This window comes from Populus nigra, chromosome 9, assembly GCF_951802175.1.
Source record: "Populus nigra chromosome 9, ddPopNigr1.1, whole genome shotgun sequence".
NCBI classification, from domain to species: Eukaryota; Viridiplantae; Streptophyta; class Magnoliopsida; order Malpighiales; family Salicaceae; genus Populus; species Populus nigra.
In genome coordinates, this window is record NC_084860.1 from 3,312,884 (window position 1) to 3,333,273 (window position 20,390).

A 20,390-nucleotide genomic window follows, 5' to 3' on the forward strand; every position below is an offset into this window, starting at 1 on the left:
AAAATAAAAAAATCAATTTGAAAAAACAACCTAAAAAGCAACCCTAGTTAACCTGACAATCCCGAGACCTGGATCATAAGAATAAGATAACTTTATCGAAAATAAATAAAAAAAAATTATGAAACTTAATTTCAATCAATCTAATATTAAAAAATGAAATTGAAAAAAAAATTAAAAATATAATCTAAAAAACAACTCGAGTTAACTCAGATTAACATATTAAGTTCATAATTTAGATTATAAAATCATGATAAATTTATAAAAAATAAATCAATAGCAATTATAAAACTCCATTTAAAAAAAACAATCTAATATTAAAATTTAAAATCAATAAAATATTTTATTGGTTACGCTTGAATTTGCAGGTTTGGTCAGTGTGACCAAACTTCTTATAAAATTTGCACCAAGGTTTTCTCCTGTGCCAACGATCTTTTTCTTGGTGACCCGTCCTTTTGCATGCACCACAAGAAAAAGAACTTGCCTTTATTCTCTCCTTCCTTGGAGTCATCTGTGTCACGTCACCTTGTTTATTATTGCCTCGTGATTTTTATTTTTATTTTTATTTATTTTTTGTCACCTTTATTGGATGAAAATTTATTTTTGTGCTTTGTCTAAAAATCATCTTTGCTGGAGGCTTCATTTCTTCTCGATATTCATTGTTTCTTGGCTCGTAGATAACTTAGCAGGTGTTTAAAAATGTGATTGTAATTATTTTTTTAAAAGTGTTTTTTATTTAGAAATGTATTAAAATAATATTTTTTATTTTTTAAAAAAATTATCTTTGACATCAGCACATTAAAATGATTTGAAAATATTAATTTAAAACAAAAAAAATAAAAAATTATCAAATTTTTTTTAAAATACTTTTAAAACATAAAAACAAATAAAATCTAAATAGTTGAATGATTAAGAAATCAGTAAGATCTATTAACTCTCCAATAATGTTGACGACATAATCAAAATTTTCTATGAGGGAATTCAAGATTTTCTCCACCACTCTTCAATAAAACAAGGTTTGATTGACAACTTGTAAGAGAAATCTTTGATGGTTTTTCATTTTCTTAGAAGCTTTCTAAACACACCCGTATCAGCTTGATCGAGCTTGTGCTCCAAGTTCTAATCCTATATTTATTTTGTATTTTGAAAAAAATAATTTTTTTATTTGTTTTAAATTAATATTTTTTTAGTATTTTCAGATTATTTTGATGTATTAATATTAAAAATAATTTTTAAAAATAATAAAAGAATTATTTTAATGTATTTTTTTAAAAAAATATTTTTAAAAATAATCATTATCACACTTTCAAATACTATTTTAATATTTTATTGTTGGACTTATAGTTAAAAATAGTGAAAGAAAAAAAAAGGGGAAGGAAAGGCATGAAAGCCTAGACGAAGATCATCTTGCAACTTCACACACGCATTTATTGGGAATTCCAACATGCATTAAATTAAAACTAGCACATCCATGTTTTACATGTAGCCATCCATATATTGCGTACATTTATTATTAGAAAATAAAAAAATATATACCTAGATTTTTCAAAGATTTTTGTTAAAAAGTGTCACTTTCAACAATTTTTATTATTATTATTATTAATGTGAGTGTCCGAACGAGCTTGTGTGCATCTCAACTAATCTCACAAACCCTAAAGTTAATGACCATATAAGTCTTCGGTGGTCCTGAAATTTGTAAGACTTGAATTAATGATTTTTAGTAAGTAAATTTAGAACATGATTAGTTGAGTTGGGCTCCTCATAGTTCTCTTTCAACAATTCTTTTATAATAATTAGGTATTGTTTTATTATCTTATTGTATTTTTAAAAGATAAAAATTCATGTACTTTCTATACTTATTTTATGCTCTAACTCTAATACATTAATCAAGGGGAAAAAAAACCTTACATAAGAAAAGAAATAAAATTAAAAAAAAGGACTAATTAAAAAACAAAGCTAAGAAAAACGACGACGCCAAAAGAGAAGACAAAAACAAATATCCCAAACCCACGCCCACTCGCATGTATAAAAACCCAAAATCTCACACTTTTTATTATTCCTTGCAATCTCTCTCTTTACAAACAACACCACGCGCCGCCCATTTCCACTCCCTCCCTCTCCCCAAAAGCCTCTCCATATCACACTCCAGCCCTAGAAATTTTCAGAACATAGGGTTTATAATTGTCATGTCTCACTCCTTAATCTCTCTTTCAAAATAATTATATTATTTTTTTCCAATGTCTTCCTCCTCCTCCTCCTCCTCTCTTGCTGCTACTTCAACTACTGCTACTGCTACGAACAACAACAACAACAACAACACTTCATGTTGCTCTTCTTCTTCAACGGTGCTGCCAAGGAAGTGTTTCAATTCCGATTGTACGGACTTCAAATCTCGAAAAGGATGGAGGCTTCGGTCCGGTGACTTTGCCGACCTCTGCGATCGATGCGCGTGAGTTCCACTCAATGACTGCGTTTCTTTTGTTTCAATTTTGGATTTTCTAAAAAAAGCGGTTGATTACTCGGGTTGGTTCTTTTATTTCAATTTTGGAGGCTTTTTTTTTCTTTTTTCTTGGGAGGAGTAGTGGACCGTGTTTGTGTTTTTGTTACTAAATTTAGCTATTGGTTATGGTGTTTTTGGTGTGGAGCTAACAAATTGTAGGTCAATTTGGGTAAACTGGATAGGAAAGAATTCAATACCGTTAAAAATAATTAATCTTTTTTTAACTAAGTGTTTCTGCGTGTAATTTTGGAATATGCATGTTTTTATTATTTATCCAAATTTCATCCCCGTGTATGTGTAACTAAAAGGAGTAAAATTCAGCCACACTCATTTTATGTTTCGGTCAATATGTATCGTTTTGGATTTTATTTTCTTTTGGAATTAAATTTAATGCAGTTTGCAATCAACGAGTGTGGCTTTGATTTAGCTGTTCATGATTGTGTTTTATTAGTCTATTTGGCAATGGCTAGCTTACAGTTGTGAGAGAAAACCATCAAGGAATTAGTATTTTGTTTTTACTTTTGAAAATTTTGGGAATTGTTTTTATGGAGAATGGTTTGAGAGAGTGATATATCAGTAAGGCTCAGGTAAAATCTCAGACTATGGTTTTGGTAAGGCGTGAAACGGAAAGGTTGGTGTGTTGTCTTTGGGTTGAGACCATAAATGGTTACTATGAGTGGAATTTATTTTATTTCTTGTCTCTTTTGTTTTCTTGAATTGGCTTTGCCTCTAGAGAGTAGAGGAGAGAAAAGAAATCCTTTGATGAACCTTCAAACAGGTGCTTATCAAGACAATTTTCTGGCATGTTCTTAGTTATACTTAATCAAGTATCCTTTTTCATGGTTGCGATGTCATTATTGTTGATATTATCATTATTATTTTATTAACTTAATGGTTGACTGAACCTTCTGGTTTAGTTCTGCTCATGAGGAGGGGAGGTTCTGTGAGACTTTCCACTTGAATGCCAGTGGCTGGAGGGGTTGTGAGTCTTGTGGGAAGGTAAGATGAAAGTCTTCTGGTTTGTTTATATGCCCTTTGTGCTTATTTTGTTATCAAGTTGATGGTATGTATCTGCCATGTCTTTTAGCATGAATCATCACAGTTTAATTTTCCACCACAGAGGGTTCATTGTGGATGTATTGTGTCACTTCAAGCATTTACGTTGTTGGATGCTGGAGGTATTGCTTGCATGGCATGTGCAAGGAAAAGTTTTGTTCTGGTAAGGATGGATTCATCTCTTACTGTTTAATCATAATCATTTTATGACCATTTATGATTTCTTCGATCAGATAGATGATTGTCATGCCATTAGTTGGATAATGGAAAATATGTTCCTCCTGTTACTGCCAGCACATTATAATTTTTCTATTGTATGAGAGTAATCCACAAATTCTTCTGACTACAACCTCTACCAATGTGGATTTTGAAGCATAATAGATTTATTTATGCCCTGCATTTTGTTTTCCAGACACCAAACCCTGCCTGGCCTCCTTTATTTTATCATTCTCCTTTTCCTGAAAGAATCAAAGACTTTTCTGTCAAGAGTTGGAGTCAATTAGCCGGGTCAGGTCCTGTACCATGGCGTCAAGCACCCAGTTTGTTCAATTCTTCTGCTACCCAGTCTGAATTGCAACCAAGGATGCCCTATGAAGTTGACAGGCTCAATGCTGGTGAAAGATTTTCTGCCCTTTCCCTAGAAAAAAGGAAACTTGAGGATTTTCCTGAAAGATTTATCAACGGAAGCCCGATGAATCACTTACAGGATATAGTTGAGAATGGGAATGCAGGTACAGATCCTTAACCTGCATTTTATGCTGCTTCAAGGAAAGGAGTGCATGATGACTAGGCATTTTCATGCTGCCATGCTCGAGAGTGTCGTAGAAACAACTGGATGTGAATTTTTTGTTGCAGGAATCATTGATGATGAGCAACCACAAATGTTGTCATCTTTAAGAGAGGATATATCTGCTCAACAATTTGGTATAACAATACCTTATGCATCTCCAAGTGAGCCAAAAGGTCAAATCGAGGGCTCTGTAAATCCTTTACAGCCAGCCCCTCTGCCTCCGTTTGCTAAGCGTTTTCATGGGACTTTACATAAAGGAGTTGACTCATCAGTTGATGGCCAGATACGCAATGGAAGACCTAGAATAGATGCCCGTGGAAAAAGCCAGTTACTTCCTCGGTACTGGCCAAGGTTTACTGATGAAGAGCTACAGCAGATTTCTGGAAAGTATCCTTTAAATGAATAATGAATTCTCTTCATTTTAATTTTTTGCAAAGTCAATTATCATTTTAGATAATCTTTCACATATTGTTTTGAGGCAGATATATAATAAATAGGACAATTCTCTAATCTTCTCCATATTTGTTTTCTCAACTATGAAGATTGGTTAGGTTCTGTAGATGTGTCTGCTCCATACTTTCTTGATGATGTATCTTTCCTGTCCTCTTTATGATCAGGGATCCTGAAACCTTAACCCTATTTAAGCCCTAATTCTGTTATCAAACCTTTGTTTGAGAAGATGCTGAGTGCCAGTGATGCTGGACGAATTGGGCGTCTGGTGCTGCCAAAAAAATGTGCAGAGGTTGGTATTCATGTTTGTCAGCTTGACCTTTAACTTTGTTCCTTAGTTTTATTCTAAGAGCTTTGCATACTGGATTTTGGAGGAACCAAGAATTTATTGTTTGTTTTTCTTTAGAAAATGAGAAAAAAGAATAAACAAGGTGATGATACAAAGAAAAGCCTTGACAATATATGTGGATTATAGATATTTGCTTTTATAGTTGTGGTCTTATTTTCTTTATATGGACTGAGGAGCTTTGAAATCCGGTTGTGATTCTCATGGATAATAATCCTGATGTGCACTGTGCTCAGTCAAAACTCCTTGTGATGACAGCAGCATATACTAGCAGCAGTCCACTATAGTCTTGTGTACTCTTGCATGTCCTCTTATTCCATCAGAGTTTTGTCCCTGCATTTTCGGTTCAAAGATGATTCTACATGTAGTATTGAATAGTTTAGGCATGTTTACAAGTGGAATTTTAGTTACTGTACACCACTTTAATGGTGCACAGGATGAGTTATAGAATTTCATGAGTATCTCTTCTCAATTTCATTAAGTATTTCTTCTCCGATTTAATATTGAACTCTCTCCCTTTGCATGGAAACACTTGTCATCAATGATTGTACAATACTAACATTGTACTCACTCTGACACAGGCCTATTTTCCACCCATCTCGCAGCCTGAAGGTCTACCTCTCAGGGTCCAAGATTCTAAAGGAAAAGAGTGGATATTTCAATTTCGGTTTTGGCCCAACAACAATAGCAGAATGTATGTTCTGGAGGGAGTTACTCCTTGCATACAAAACATGCAATTGCAAGCAGGCGATATAGGTAACCAAATTATGTGAAAAGAATGGTTCAGAAGAGTCTTAATGCAGCAATGGTTTATGTTGTTTCTGGGTTGTATCTTCATTTCTCTTCTCTCTAGTTAAGTTGGACTTGGTTTATTTCTGTTTTCTTGATTTGTCAATGTCATGGCTTTGGATCTGGTCAAACGTCTAAATGCTGCTTGATAGCTTTTTATCTATCTTTTTCTTGTTTCATGCCTTTCAATTCATTTTAGTTGTAATTTGGTGCCATCTTCCTACGCTCTAGTGCATTATGGTTTTAGGGTTTATGGTTTTGAATCTGAAATTTAATTTTGTTTCCTCAGTAACTTTTAGTCGATTAGAGCCAGAAGGCAAATTGGTTATGGGATTCAGAAAGGCATCCTCAGCTTCACTATCTGATCAGGTATGCCCTAGTGCAGTTGCCAAGTACCTTTCTCCTAGATTATTCATTTAACTTGCTGGAGTTCAAACAATAGTTTATGCAGATGTTTGCAAGGATAGTGTTTCTGAATGCTATGAGGTATCATTGGAAAAAAATTATAATGGGTGACCCTGGAGATTTGAAATCTTCTCTGGTACCTCATCATGATCAATGAATTTATTTTCCAATACAAGAAATAGTTAAGTCTTAGTTTGATACTTAATTAACTCCATCCTTTCTTCTGAATTCATTGCAACATAGCCTGATCTGAAAACTAGGCATGGAACTTTACATGGCATGTCTTTAAAAACTTGAAGTTCATGTATCAATCAAATTCCATGTGATGAATGGTAGCTTTGTTGCATGGTAATATTTATATGGTAATTCATTTTACATGAAAAAGGTTAACGTATGATAAAGTGGGGTTTTTAGTTCATTTTTTCTTTCTTTTCTGGCTAGCTTCATTTGTGTTTCTGATAAATGGCTAAAATCAAGAAAACCAAATTGAATCCAACTCAGTGATGGATCAATGGTGAAAGGGTAAGACAGCTGTGGTGTTTGTAAAAAGAAGACGAGAAGAAAACAACACACATCACATTCATGAAATTCTTGTTGTTTATTCCTTAGCTGTTACAGGATATGTAAGCAAATCCTGACAATTGCAGAGAGGCAGTTGTGACCACTGACATGTGGCTAACAGATCAGACCAATCTAACACACAAACAACACTTACATATATAAACAAAAGCTACTGACTAATGAAACTAAATGACAATTCAACCAATCCTAACAGTAAAAGAATTCAAATCAAATGCTTCTCAACAATGAAGACCCTCTGGTTTCTCCCGCATCAATTTCATGTCTGGCATTTCATCTGACGAAGCCTAGTGATAACCTGAAAATAGGATGGTAGATAGTTTCATAAGAGTGATTGCAATGTGCTTCAAGATTTGGTTTGTTGCTTTTAGTTAAATCAAGTAAAAATTTGTGGTTTGTCAAATGATGCCCTTTCAGTTTGTTGTCAGCTTTAACAGTTAGTCCAAAATAAATTTAAATGTGTTGTGTTTACAGGACAATGAAACTAGCCAGACTGGCGATGGTGTTTCTGCAAATGGAGATGTTAGTATCACAAAAACTTATACTAGTGGAATTGCTTTATTTCCTTTTCAAATTAACACACAAGGTCACTGAGCTTTCCATTAACCTAACAGGCTGAAATGGGTCCTAGTCCTTGGTCTAAAGTTGACAAATCAGGCTACATAGCAAAAGAAGTTCTTGAAGCAAAATCTTCAATCAAAAAGAGGAAGAGCAGCACGTTAGGTTCTAAGAGTAAGCGCTTAAGGATTGAAAATGAAGATATGATAGAACTGAAGCTAACATGGGAAGAAGCACAAGGATTGCTCCGCCCCGCTCCTGACCACGTTCCCAGTATTGTGGTGATTGAAGGATTTGAGTTCGAGGAATATGAGGTTTGATTGTTTCCTTGCCCAAAATAAGTTTCTGCCAATGAGGGGTTTTCTCTGTCTTTAGCCACCCTTGGCATTCCCTTTGCCATTTGTACCTCTGTTCTGCTTGTGTTTAAGTCATTGTGAAGGTAGAGGCTTCTTGTTTTTTATTACTTTGATATCATTAACTGTTGGTTTATTTAGTTAGTTGTCCCTTTGGAGTATAGTTACAGTAGCATGTACAGAACTTTGGTAGTACACTGTGATTAGCAACTAATCACAATGTGGCTGCTAATCTGGCGAGGGTGAAACCCCTTGAATTTTGGTTCCCCCTGACAAAAACTCTTGGCTGGTGGCAGAAGAAGAAAAAAACGCAGAGATAAATTTCTTCCCATCATAGGGCCATTTAGGGAGATAATGGGTATGCATTGTTCAGTGCTGGAAAAGACCCTGGAATAATCACATGTTGCTATTCTATTGATAGAAACTTGCCTTCTCTAGTCATTGAATTTTAGGTTCTGGCACATTCAAGTGTAGAAGAATATGAAATCCCAGAGGAAGATTGTTTCAATTGTAGAATGCCTGGGTAATAATGCCCAACTCTTGCACATATGCATGGGATTTTTTATTTTTATTTTGTGTGTGTAGTTATTACTGATACAATTGGTTGTTTGATTGAAGAACAATATTTCCTTGTGATTTTAACTGAACATCATTTAAGATGTTTTCATCATTATGCATTGCATCATTTAATGAGTTTGTATTGAAGGGATTTTTTGGGCTTCTGATACATTTTCTTCCTATATGTTTTATGCTCTGAACTTAGCTAGCTAAAATTTATCCTGGCAAGGAGGTCCTACTTTTATGGATTCTGACTGGTTTACTGCTATAACAGGATGCACCAGTGCTCGGCAAACCTACAATTTTTGCAATGGATAATGTGGGGTAAATTGCTTATCCTGAATGCCCAAGCTTTCACCTGTACCTTTTTTGTTAGTTTTCTTAAATTCACCAGGATTTGGCACACAAATGTCTCCCAGAAATTTATCCACACCTATATTTGTAAACCACCTGACATGGCGTGATCTCTCATGGCAGATCTAAGTGGTTCAGGTGTTTTTTTCTAGAAGTATATCATCTATCTGTGTTGTCAGTGTGTGTGTATTAGAATCTGTTCATGTACACTTGCAGGCTGTGCTAGCAGAAAAGTATTCTCTGTCCTATAAATTTCTATGTGTTTGAATCAGCTCAAATTTCACACTAGCTGGTTGTGCTTTGAGAAATATATGATCTCTCTAACCTATAAGCTTGTATGTAAATCTGTTCACACTATTTGAGTGAACAATGAACATAAGCCTAGGATGATGTTTCCATATTATTACGTTTCCTCCTTTTTCAGCCCAGGTAAAATGGTGCTTTACTGCATTGTTTACTCTGTTGACTGTTATGCAGACTTGATATGCACTTTCTGTTTTTTGTTTCTAAACTTTCCTTGTTATAGCACTGCTTCATATGCTAAAATAGATTTGCAATGTTCTTTCATCTCTTTGAGGAAATATAATTCTAATATGATGTGTTTTCTGCCAGTCACAAGATTCAATGGGTTCAATGTGAAGATTGTCTTAAGTGGCGAAAATTGCCTCTCAATGTTCTTCTTCCCTCCAAATGGACATGTTCTGGTAACACATGGGATTCTGAAAGGTATAATGCGAATCCATTTATTCCTTCAGGCTTGGGTTTTCCCCTCTATCTGTAGTAGTTTTATGCTCTGAGAGCTTGTTATATAGTCTGGGATTTTTAAATGATTCTGTGGTGCAAAGTGTGTGTTTGTGTGTATTCTATTTCTTTACTAAATGCAAACGTGCATTTGAGGTCCTAGAATTCACTACAGCTTTGGTGCATGCTTGGTTAACTTTGGCATTTTCTTTCCCAGTAGCTCATAATGTTTGGTTGTTTCCATGGTAAATAATTAACTTTGGCCGTGCCCACCCTTCTCTCTAATGGACAAGGCAACATGTGAAAGTTGAATGTTGTCTGAACACATGTTAATTGCAGGCTCCTTGCATTTTGTTAACATTTTTTGTCACATCTGCTGCCAGATCATCATGTTCGGTGGCTCAAGATTTGACATCAGAGCAGCTTGAAAATCTACTTCCATCCCGTAATTTAGGTATTAATTGCTTACAGTGACTTTGCTTTTTGCTGTTTTGTCCATATTTAAAATTCAGTAATTCATGGTCGTGGAGCAATTAAGTTATTCTCAAGTGTGGCACCTAGTTCCACTATCATGTTACACAATTTTTGCAGATGCTGTTTGTGTATTTTAATGATTTTTAAATGGAATTTCTTGTGCAAAATGTGATGATTCCCAACTGCCCATTTTGCACCTGGTGTTATGTTTGTGAATCAACAGTCACTTCCAAGAGATTGAAGGCTGCCAAGAAGGATATTGATAACGTCGAAGCTTTGGGGGGCCTTGACACTCTTGCTAACCTGGCTATTTTGGGAGAGGATGGGGCTCTTCTGGCTTCATCCCAGGCCACCACGAAGCACCCTCGACACAGACCAGGCTGCTCCTGCATTGTGTGCATTCAGCCCCCAAGTGGGAAGGGTCCTAAACACAAGCAGACATGCACATGTAATGTCTGCCAAACAGTGAAGCGCCGTTTTAAGACCTTAATGATGAAGCGAGAGAAGAAGCAATCAGAGAAAGAAGCAGAAACTACTCGGAAGCAGCAGGAGTCTTCTGCTGAGAAGTTGCTTGATGATGACCCCTCACCATCTAGCAATGCAGGAAGTGCAAGTGGCAGTCCTAACAAGAAAAAAACAGTCAGTGAAGTTTCCGATGATGATCCTAACAGAATGAAATCCTCAACTTCGCCTTTTAAAGGCCAAATAGACCTGAATATCAAGCCAGAGAGGGAGGATGAGTTATCACCTGGTTCGGATTCTGGAGGCATGATGAGGATGCTCCAAGATGCCTCTGAGAGATATCTCAGGATGCAAAGATTCTTGAGCTCAGATGGTGATAGTATCCCTGCCAGTAATCACTCGGTGTCAAGTGGGGGGGCAGATGAAAAGGCTGGTAGTGGCATTATGCTTGGTGGCAGCCATCAAGATGCTAGTGAGGATCACCCCTCAGCTTTTTCGTTGATCGCATCTGCATCTGCATCTGCATCTGCATCCACTCCAGCCACCTGATAGACAATGCCCTTTACTGTGCATGGCCATCAACCAAGAAAGACCCCGTGATTGCGAGGATATTCTCGTGGCATGTTTGTCCACATCGGCATTTTAACTCCGTTGATCTGTACATAAAGTAGAGAGGGGTAGGAAAGCGGTAACATGGGTGAGAACCAATATTTTTTCTGGTCCATGCTGTATAATATCTTCTTCTCTATGCTAATACAATTGGACACAGACATGCTTTTAGAAGATGATTGATGATTCAATCAAGTGGGTAGGAGGTTGCAGCTATGTAGTTTATTGTTAGAAGCTCACTGCTACCCTTGATTCAGAAACACAGAGGATGGAATTAAGCTTGTGCTTTTCCGCACATAGTCAAAAGAAAAGAAAATTGCATTCTTGTGAATTTTAGTTTGGGTTTCTACTCGGGGATTTTTTGCTCAGTCAACAGTAGCTTTTTGCTCTGTGTGGTTGAAATTTAACAGTGGTTTTGATTCTTTGCATTAAAATGTTTTTCATTTTAAAATATTTAAAATGATTTATTTTTATATTAACATATCAAAATTATCTAAAGCACTAAAAACTTATTAATTTGATATATTTTTTTTAAAAACGCCTGCGGCAAAGTCATCTGATGCATCAACTAATCTTACAGGTAATCTCGGTGCTATTGTTTTCTCTTTGCCAGTGAAAAAACTGAAAAATGTTCTGGGAAGAATCTACTGAGATGTCCAGGATCTTCAAAATCTTGGAGGCAAGTATATATTGTTGAGGATGACTCCCATGTTCTCCTCCAAATAAGTAGGCAGACCATGAGCAGCAGTCATATCCCAGATTTCCTTTAGGCATCAAAAAGTAGTGAATGAACCCCTTCAAGTTTTTCTTGAGAGAAGAAAAATGTTTCCCTGGCCATGTTTTGCATGCCCTAGAGTTAGAAGGAGGAGCAAAGTAAAGATTTTGATAGGTTTGTGCAATCTCTATTATTAGATTTGTGGTTAGGGTTAAAGAAAAGGAAGACCAAGTCAGCAAAGCCATAATGGCTCCCAAAGAAGAGGGGGGAAACCGTTTGTAACATATTTTTGACAACCTTTGGAAACTTTGTAAGCGGTCTTCCAGGCAAATCTTGGGTGGTCCTAAATCCTAATCTCACAATAACCTCAAGCCAGAAATAAAAGAAAATTTTGTTGGTCAGTTCTTGCTTTTGCTACCTCTTCCTTTCCCTTCCTCCTCATTAGGCTCTAGATTAAGAACTGGAAGATGATCACAAAAAAAAAAAAAACCCTAAAAAACTAGTGCATTTGTAGAAGAACAGGAATTGTTTTATCCTAGCTTTATAAACATTTTCCAGAAATCCCACCAACATAAAAGAAATACAACCGCCCAAGAATAGGATTGGCTGTTGTATTCTTCCGAGATGAATGATTTGTTCTCGAGTTCGTTCAAGAAGTACACTGACCTCAAGCAGCAGGCTCAAATGGATGACATGGAGGCAGGGAAGGAGGGTATGAATCTGGACAGATTCTTTGAAGATGTCGAAAATATTAAGGAAGATATGAAAACTGTTGAGAGGCTGTACAGGAGTTTACAAGAAGCCAATGAAGAAAGCAAGACTGTTCACAATGCTAAGACCATGAAAAATCTCCGTTCGCGGATGGACATGGACGTTGAACAAGTTCTGAAACGCGTTAAAATCATCAAGGGAAAGCTCGAAGCCTTAGATCGATCCAATGCAGCTCACCGCAATATTCCAGGGTGTGGTCCAGGATCATCTACGGATCGAACCAGGACATCTGTGGTTAGTGGTTTGGGAAAGAAGCTCAAGGATCTCATGGATAATTTTCAGGACTTGAGAGCTAGAATGGCAGCTGAATACAAGGAAACTGTGGAGCGCAGGTATTTCACAATCACAGGAGAAAGAGCTAGTGACGAAACGATTGAGAATTTGATATCCAGTGGTGAAAGTGAAAGTTTCATGCAAAAGGCAATTCAGGAACAAGGAAGAGGCCAGATTCTTGACACAATATCAGAAATCCAAGAGAGACATGATGCTGTGAAGGAGATAGAGAAGAATTTGATTGAGCTTCACCAGGTATTCTTGGATATGGCTGCTCTTGTGGAAGCTCAGGGTCACCAGCTGAATGATATTGAAAGTCATGTTGCTCACGCCAGCTCATTCGTGCGGCGAGGAACTGAGCAGCTTCAGGAAGCCAGGGAACATCAGAAGAGCTCTCGGAAGTGGACGTGCATTGCCATCATAGCTGGTGTTGTCCTCATTGTTGTCATGCTACTACCATTCTTACCACATATCTTGGCTCTCTTGTAGGAATAATTGGTGGCGGAATTTCTTTTTGAACTCTAGAAACACATTTGATTTAACCCCAACCGAAAATTGTTAGTTGTAAGGTTATCTTGGAAAGCTTGGTTTTATTTTCCAATGGTAGCAATTTTGATATCTCCAGCATAAGCACAACAGCAAGGATGATTGGTAAGTTTCTCCGCTGCCAGGCATCCTAGAAACACATTTCTTGTTTGGCACCCCCAATAGAGGCAATTGGCATTGTTTGCATGAAATTCTGCTGCAAAATCCAAACTAAGGCCATGGCAGAAATCATGATAGTTGATTGGAATGAACGTGTAATTGCTGGGGAGAAGAAGATGCATCGAGAGAAAAATGAAGTCATTGTAATATCAAATTTTTGACTCATTGAAAGGAATTGCATGCCTGTCAACTAGTTTTGTTTTCTCCTCTATTTCTTCTAATTCATTATACATGAAAGAAAATTCTCTTTTGAAGATGGCAATAGAAAACTATCAATCTTGCAATCAATGGGTGAATTTCTCTGCATCTCGCAGAAGCATGAAGATTTTCAACATTTCATTAATGAACATACAAATAACTCTGGATATCTCACTATCATAAGAGAAATTATTGGTATTGCTGAGCAGTTAATATAGTTAGGCCATGCATGAAACCTAATTCATTCGAGGCAAACTGGGAGTCCCAATGGGGTACTATCAGCTTAGCAAAATCATTATTGAACAACTAGAGAAAAGCTAGTGCATGACTGCCAGGAAAAAAGTTGCATCATTTTACAAATGAAGAGACATTAATTGATGGACTATTTAGGCATGTACCTCTCTGACTCGAGTACAAGCTGGAAAAACAGATTTCTTATTGATGATAGACCTGCAATTCTATAAATAAACCGCAACCTTTTTCAAAATCAAACGCTCTCCCAATAGGATCAAATTTTTTTTTCCACATTCAATAGAACAAAATCAAGCAGATCATATTGAATTTCATGATCCAGCAGTGCTTTAGCATGCTACATCAGATATGCAAGCAATTTTAACTCTATTTCAGTTAGACGATGGATCATTTCACAAACAGGAGATGAATGAATACACAATTTAAGAAACCAAACTTAAGTACAAACCAATTTTTCATATATGACAACAAATACCCCCTTAAAATGGGCACAGAATACCATTCTCCAGCTCGCAAACCGTTCAAAGGTATAAGCAGTTACAAAATTAGTATTTCTTCTGCTCCATCATCACGCAAGATTCTGCTATGCCACGGCAGTAGTAGATAGGATACTATATATTGCATAACCCAAACCAAATGAACCTGCTTAGTAATATACAAGTACTCATATCAATCAAGTGCCAGCACTAGGCAAAGCTGCCATAAATGAATTGTACGAGGACTCCAAATCAAAGTGAAGTTGCCGAGCTTGCTGCTCTGTCAACTCATCTGCTGCCCCCATCTTAGACAACCTCAAAATCCATTCTTTCATCTTTGTCTTGCCCTCAAAGTCAGGTGGCAAAATACTCAACTTGTTCAGTGAAGCTGAGAGATCTGAAAGCAAAGGATGCACCTGGTCCACTGCCACCATATTCAACTTCAGCGAATCCATAGCTGTGATGAAGTTCTGAACACACTCTGCCACAACGGCAGCTGAGGTGGTAGATGAGGCAGCTGCAGCAGCACGGTGTTCCACCGTTGCAGGCACCCCCGAGGTCACAAGCCTGTTAATTGCAGCTGGGCAGTCCATCTTGTAAGTATCTGCAAAGCGCTCAATGCTAGGGACTGTCTCTTTAAAAGTGGAAGCCAAAGTTTTGAAATGGGCAATGAGTTTCTGGCACTCAGTTTCATATTGAGATGAGGATATAATGTCACGAACATAACCCTTTTCAAGCTTCTCCGTGGCTTTGATTATGGCATATAGCTCAGCAAAATTATCATACATTTCTCTCTCGCGCTTGTCGTTCCATAGCTTGACCTCCATTTAGTTACACAAAGTATAGACTTAAAGACGCAAAAAAATAAAGAAATCACTTTCAAAGTAGGATAAATAGGATATCTGTGGAGGACTGGAGAAGAGAACGGGACACGCGCAAAGAGCACTGACCTTCACTGCAAACAATCATACACAACATAAGAATGCGTAATCATAAGGAAAAAAAATACAATCAATCGCATGAATCTAAAACGCAAAACATGAAGTCATGAGTCTAAAAGCAACATAGACTCATTTACTTTTCTTCGGTTCAATAAAACAAATTCTGGACACACATTGTCCTTTCCATGGAGCGGTTCTAGAAACGAAAACAAATCATTCAAAACAACACTCGTCTATGCCTAAACAAGCAAGGCAATTTGCTTGAAGGAAATAATGAACACACAAATGACTAGAGACTTCAACAAGCTAAAAAAACCCAAATCATAAAACTTAAAATTCATCACCATAAAAAACCCATTTCCACCACACCCTTTTACTTACCTAACCATCAGAGAACTAATAATAATGCTACCACCCTTGAAACAATAGTCAAGAAAATTTCATTTCAATTATAGAAAACGCAAAAGGTCCCTCTTTTCAAGATTCCTCAAGTTTCCAAAAACCAAACAAAAAAAAATCACCATATAAGCACAGCAGATCATGAAATCACAAGCCATTAAGAAAGCCCAGAAACCAAAATCAAAACCCAGAACATAAAATGAAAGAAACCACTAAAAAAGCTCAAACTTTACCTTAAATCATCGTTAAAAAAGCAATGAAACAACCAAAGTTTAAAGCTTTAAATCACAGAAGCGGACAAATAAACTTATTATATATATACATACAGAGTGAGAGAGAGTGGAGGGGTACCTACAGGGAAGTGAAACGCGGCATTGAATAACGTGAAGGGTCTTTTCTTTCTTTCTCTCTCACTCTTTGCGGAGAGAAAAATTATAAGAAAAGGAAAAGAATTGTAATTTGTTTTGACAAACCTCAAGTTAGTCCCCAAATTATAGACGGAATCTTGAATGAGTCTTAATATTATTGTTTTTCGCAATCGGGTCCTCAAAAGTATTGTAATTGATGACCATCTTAGCAAGTGATTGGTTTAGAGGTCAGCCATAGCCAATCATGAAATATGAATGTGATTGTAGCTGTAATTGATTCTTTTTTATTTTGTTGTATTTGGTTAAAACACCATTGTTTACGGCAACCATATTTAGATTCTAGTTTTAAGTGAATCGGGATATATCATCTAATAATATCACACTAGACGGATGAGTGCGGATGTAATTGAGGCAAAAAGTTATTTGTGGACTTTTATAAGAAATAATATATAGTCCGGGGACTTATTTGTAGTTTACCATTATGTTCTTTTTGTGATTTTGAGAAAGAGGGAAGGGTTGCGTGTGGGACGTTATAATATAATGACTGCTTACGGCATCTACGTGTAGCAGTTGAGATGACCAGAAAAGAAACCCATGCCAAGAACTCAAAAGAAAGTGACGGAGAGAAAGGCAGGGGATCTCCGTTAGGTTCCCAACCTTTTTCCACCGTTTGATTCTCTTTGTGTGTTTATGATTGATCATAGATCCTGATCGCTTTCAGTTTCCAAGGCTTGTCATTGTGGGCCCGTAATGATTTCTTGTCAGAAAATTGGAAGTCCATTTTGTAGGGGTCCGTTATTTTATTGTATGATGGTTTGGGGTGAGAAAAACTGAGAAAATAAAAAAAAAAATTTGAAAAAATAAAATTGTCAAAAAACACTTTTTAAATTGATTAAAATTTTTAAAAAATTAATCGGTTTGGTTTGGTTTCGATTTTATAAGCTTAAAAAACCGAACCGAAAAAAACCGAGCCAAACTGAAAAACTAAGCCAAACAGAGAAAACCGAATTGAACCGGTTTTTTGTCCTAAAAAACCAAAACCGGTCGGTTTGAACCGGTTTTTTTTAAAATTTTGATTTGATTATTATTTTTTTGATAAAAATCAAACCGAATCGAAAATGATCATCTCTAGTAATTATTGTCTTCCAATAAAAATATAAGTAGAGGGAAAATGTTTTTATTTCTCTTGTGTTTTGAATGGATATAAGTTTATTTAAAATTATTTAAAAGAAAATTTCATTCTATGTTTTTTCAATGTATTTTATAACTTTCTTGAGATACTGATTAAAAGTAGCTCTAGTGTAAAAAATGACAATTTAATAAGAATTTATTGGATATTAACTAAACCTAAATAAATCAGTTTTTTTTAATAATTAATTTATCCGATAAATAATAAATATTGCAATCATGACTCAAAAACCAATTTAAAATATTTAAAACAGTATTATATGCATATATATTTAGAATATATTTTTTGTACAATTATTTCATAATAAAAAAATGATGAATAATTAATTACTTCATAAAAGAGATAAACATAAAAAAGAGAAAAAAAATCATGGCAAATCCTATTAAAAGTAATAAAAATACACCTCAATTATCTTTAAAAATTATTTTTTAATTTTATATCATATTTTTAATTAATTTTAAAGTATCATATATATTTTTTCGCAATTAAATCATATTATTAAATTAATTTTCTCCCAGTTAACTCATATTGTTAAATTAATTTCCGGAATTAATTCTCCAAAAACTCACCACAGGCTCCCGGCCCACAATAACCTTTTGGTGAAACAATGGGGCCAAAGCCCATACTAATTCATAATCCGATTCGAAATAAGAAAAAACAAATCCTTAAATAAATTCCCTCCCGTTAACGGTAGGAAATATGTCAAAAGAGAGAGACTGCTCCTACTAACCGCTGAAAATGCTCTTCTCCTCTGTATTTCTTCTTTTCAAACCAAAAGAATCTGAGGTTTTTGTTTCTGTAATCCTAAGTAAATCCTTAAAAAACCTTAATTTCGATTTCAAAAGAACTGTACCCTTCAAATGATGATCTTCTCTACGAAGAAGAAATCTTGAGAAACTCGTTTTCTTTAAAGCTCTGGTGGCGTTATTTGATAGCCAGAAGAGAATCTCCTTTCAAGAAACGTTTCATAATTTACGAACGGGCCCAAGGGATTGCCTGGAAGCTACAAGCTCTGGCATGCTTATTTGGTTGAGCGGCTCGATTCAGTTCGCAATGTTCCCATACTCATCCCCGGTTTGAAACGCTGAACAATACTTTTGAGAGGGCTTTGGTTAGTATGCATAAGATGCCTAGGATTTGTATTATTTATTTGCAGAGTTTGATTGGTTTTGTGACGAGGACGAGGAGGGTTTTTAACAGGGCTCTTTGTCCCTTGCCTGTTACGCAGCATGATAGGATTTGGGAGTTGTATTTGAGGTTTGTGAGTCAAGATGGTTTTCGTATCGAGACTTCTCTTAGGCGTTATAGGAGGTATTTGATGTATGACCCTAGTAATATTGAGGATCCTATTCTGGGCTTTGGCATTAGGCCGCGGAGAGGTTGGCGTCGGTGTTGAATGATGATCAGTTTTATTCCATTGAAGGGAAGACGAAGCATAGTTTGTGGCTTGAATTGTGTGATTTAACGACCAGGCATGCGAAGGAGGTTTTGGGGTTGAATGTGGATGCCATCATTAGGGGTGGGATTAGGAAGTTTATGTTAAGGTTCTCACACGCACCTTAACAAGCAATGTTTAAGAAGAGGAGGAGGAGGTAGAAGAGAACATAGAGAGAAACAGAAGAGAATAGAGGGGAGAATTATGCAATTGAATGAAATTGGTTTTCATCCATTACATACAAGCTGACTAGTATATCTAACTAATTCTCTCCTAACAACTGCTAGTAACTGATTTAACTGCCATTTCTAACTACTACTAACAGAATTCTCCTCGTGTGGATTGTAACAGCTTACGGATGATGTTGGGAGGTTGTGGAATTGGAGTTCTACGTTTGAGAAGAAGTTACTTAATGGGTTTTGGTTAGATGATGATAACGAAGTCGATTTGATGTTAGCACACCTTGAGTATCTAATGGATAGACGGCCTGGATTAGCTAGCAGTACTGTGCTTCTTCGACAAAATCCACATAATGTGGAACAATGGCAAAGGAGAGTCAAGCTGTTTGAGGGTAATCCAAATAAGCAGATATTGACTTATACTGAGGCTGTGCGGACTCATGTTGATCCTAAGAAAGCAGTACTGGGGAAGCCTCATGCTTTGTGGGTTGCGTCTCCTAAGTTATATGAGGATCCCAGATTCACAACGATCTAGTAGCCAATGCAAGAGTAATTTTTGACAAGGCAGTGCAAGTGAACTACGAAACAGTGGATAATTTAGCTGGTTTGTGGTGCGAGTGGGCAGAAATGGAAATTAGACACCAGAATTTTAAAGGCGCACTGGAGCTGTTGAGTCCACTCGAAGCCATATATGAACGGATAGTAGACCTGCGAATAGCCACCCCACAAATCATCATCAATTATGCATGGCTTCTGCAAGTATGGACTTCTATAATTGCTGTTATGAAACTTAAGTTCCTTTTAGTTGTCACCTTTATTCACTTGAATTGACAATTTGTTTGCTGTATTGGCATGTTCAGGAACATAAATACTTTGAAGATGCATTCAAGGTATATGAAAGGGGAGTCAGAATATTCAAGCATCCTCGTGTAAAAGACATATGGGTTACATGTCTCTCGAAGTTTGTGAAGAGATCTAGCAAGGCAAAACTGGAGCGGGCGAGAGAGTTGTCCGAACATGCTACTGAAATGGTATGGGCTTTATTTTTTTCCCTCTAGATTCTTGTTCGGTTGTTTCAGTTACTGATTCTTGTCTGCTATCACATATTTCTGCTCTTATCATCTATTATTTATTGTTCTGAAAATTCTTACGAGTCCTGCTATAGATTCTCTAACGCTCGAGGGAGTTCTGATCTTGTGCGGCTGCCTCAAACCATTACAGGTTCATGAGGTCCTTATACATCTTCATATTACTTGTGTGACTGAAATATTTCTGCAATTCTGGTTCCTTGTTGTCACGCTGATCCTGTTGCCTATTGCTCTGTTGATGGATTATGCTTTTCTGCTCAAGATTTTGGGACTGTAGGTAACTTTTTGTAACTTCTACGAGGCTTTGGCTTAGCCCCATTGTGCTCCCCCCCCCCCCCGGTCCCCCCCACGCTGCTAATTTAGTGGTGGCCTGGAGCCTT

At 36.5% G+C, this 20,390-nt stretch overlaps 3 protein-coding genes and 1 pseudogene across 5 annotated transcripts; 3 read left to right on the forward strand and 1 right to left on the reverse strand.

The window, feature by feature from the left end:
• The first annotated feature begins 2,045 nt into the window (after positions 1-2,045).
• LOC133703477 (B3 domain-containing protein Os07g0563300-like) lies at positions 2,046-11,352 on the forward strand. The gene is made up of 14 exons (XM_062128029.1): positions 2,046-2,446; positions 3,415-3,496; positions 3,618-3,716; positions 3,966-4,284; positions 4,409-4,730; positions 4,989-5,085; positions 5,721-5,895; positions 6,218-6,297; positions 7,387-7,434; positions 7,527-7,784; positions 8,656-8,705; positions 9,348-9,461; positions 9,860-9,930; positions 10,174-11,352. The coding sequence occupies exons 1-14, from the start codon at positions 2,235-2,237 to the stop codon at positions 10,959-10,961; spliced, it is 2,715 nt and encodes a 904-aa protein (XP_061984013.1). The 5' UTR covers positions 2,046-2,234; the 3' UTR covers positions 10,962-11,352.
• A 262-nt stretch (positions 11,353-11,614) lies between these two features.
• LOC133702604 (syntaxin-124-like) lies at positions 11,615-13,675 on the forward strand. The gene has a single exon (XM_062126913.1). The coding sequence runs from the start codon at positions 12,361-12,363 to the stop codon at positions 13,267-13,269; it is 909 nt and encodes a 302-aa protein (XP_061982897.1). The 5' UTR covers positions 11,615-12,360; the 3' UTR covers positions 13,270-13,675.
• Positions 13,676-14,371: 696 nt separating this feature from the next.
• LOC133703944 (vacuolar protein sorting-associated protein 28 homolog 1-like) lies at positions 14,372-16,232 on the reverse strand. 3 transcript variants are annotated; one of them, XM_062128692.1, is made up of 2 exons: positions 16,103-16,232; positions 14,372-15,366 (listed from the first exon to the last, which is right to left on the reverse strand). In XM_062128692.1, exon 2 carries the CDS (start codon positions 15,236-15,238, stop codon positions 14,609-14,611), a length of 630 nt encoding a protein of 209 aa, XP_061984676.1. In that variant the 5' UTR covers positions 15,239-15,366; positions 16,103-16,232; the 3' UTR covers positions 14,372-14,608. The 3 variants fall into 3 exon arrangements, with proteins under 3 accessions (XP_061984676.1, XP_061984677.1, XP_061984678.1); XM_062128693.1 differs by having other exon boundaries at positions 16,107-16,217; XM_062128694.1 differs by having other exon boundaries at positions 15,985-16,123.
• A 1,911-nt stretch (positions 16,233-18,143) lies between these two features.
• LOC133702822 (uncharacterized) lies at positions 18,144-20,305 on the forward strand (annotated as a pseudogene).
• Positions 20,306-20,390: the final 85 nt, after the last annotated feature.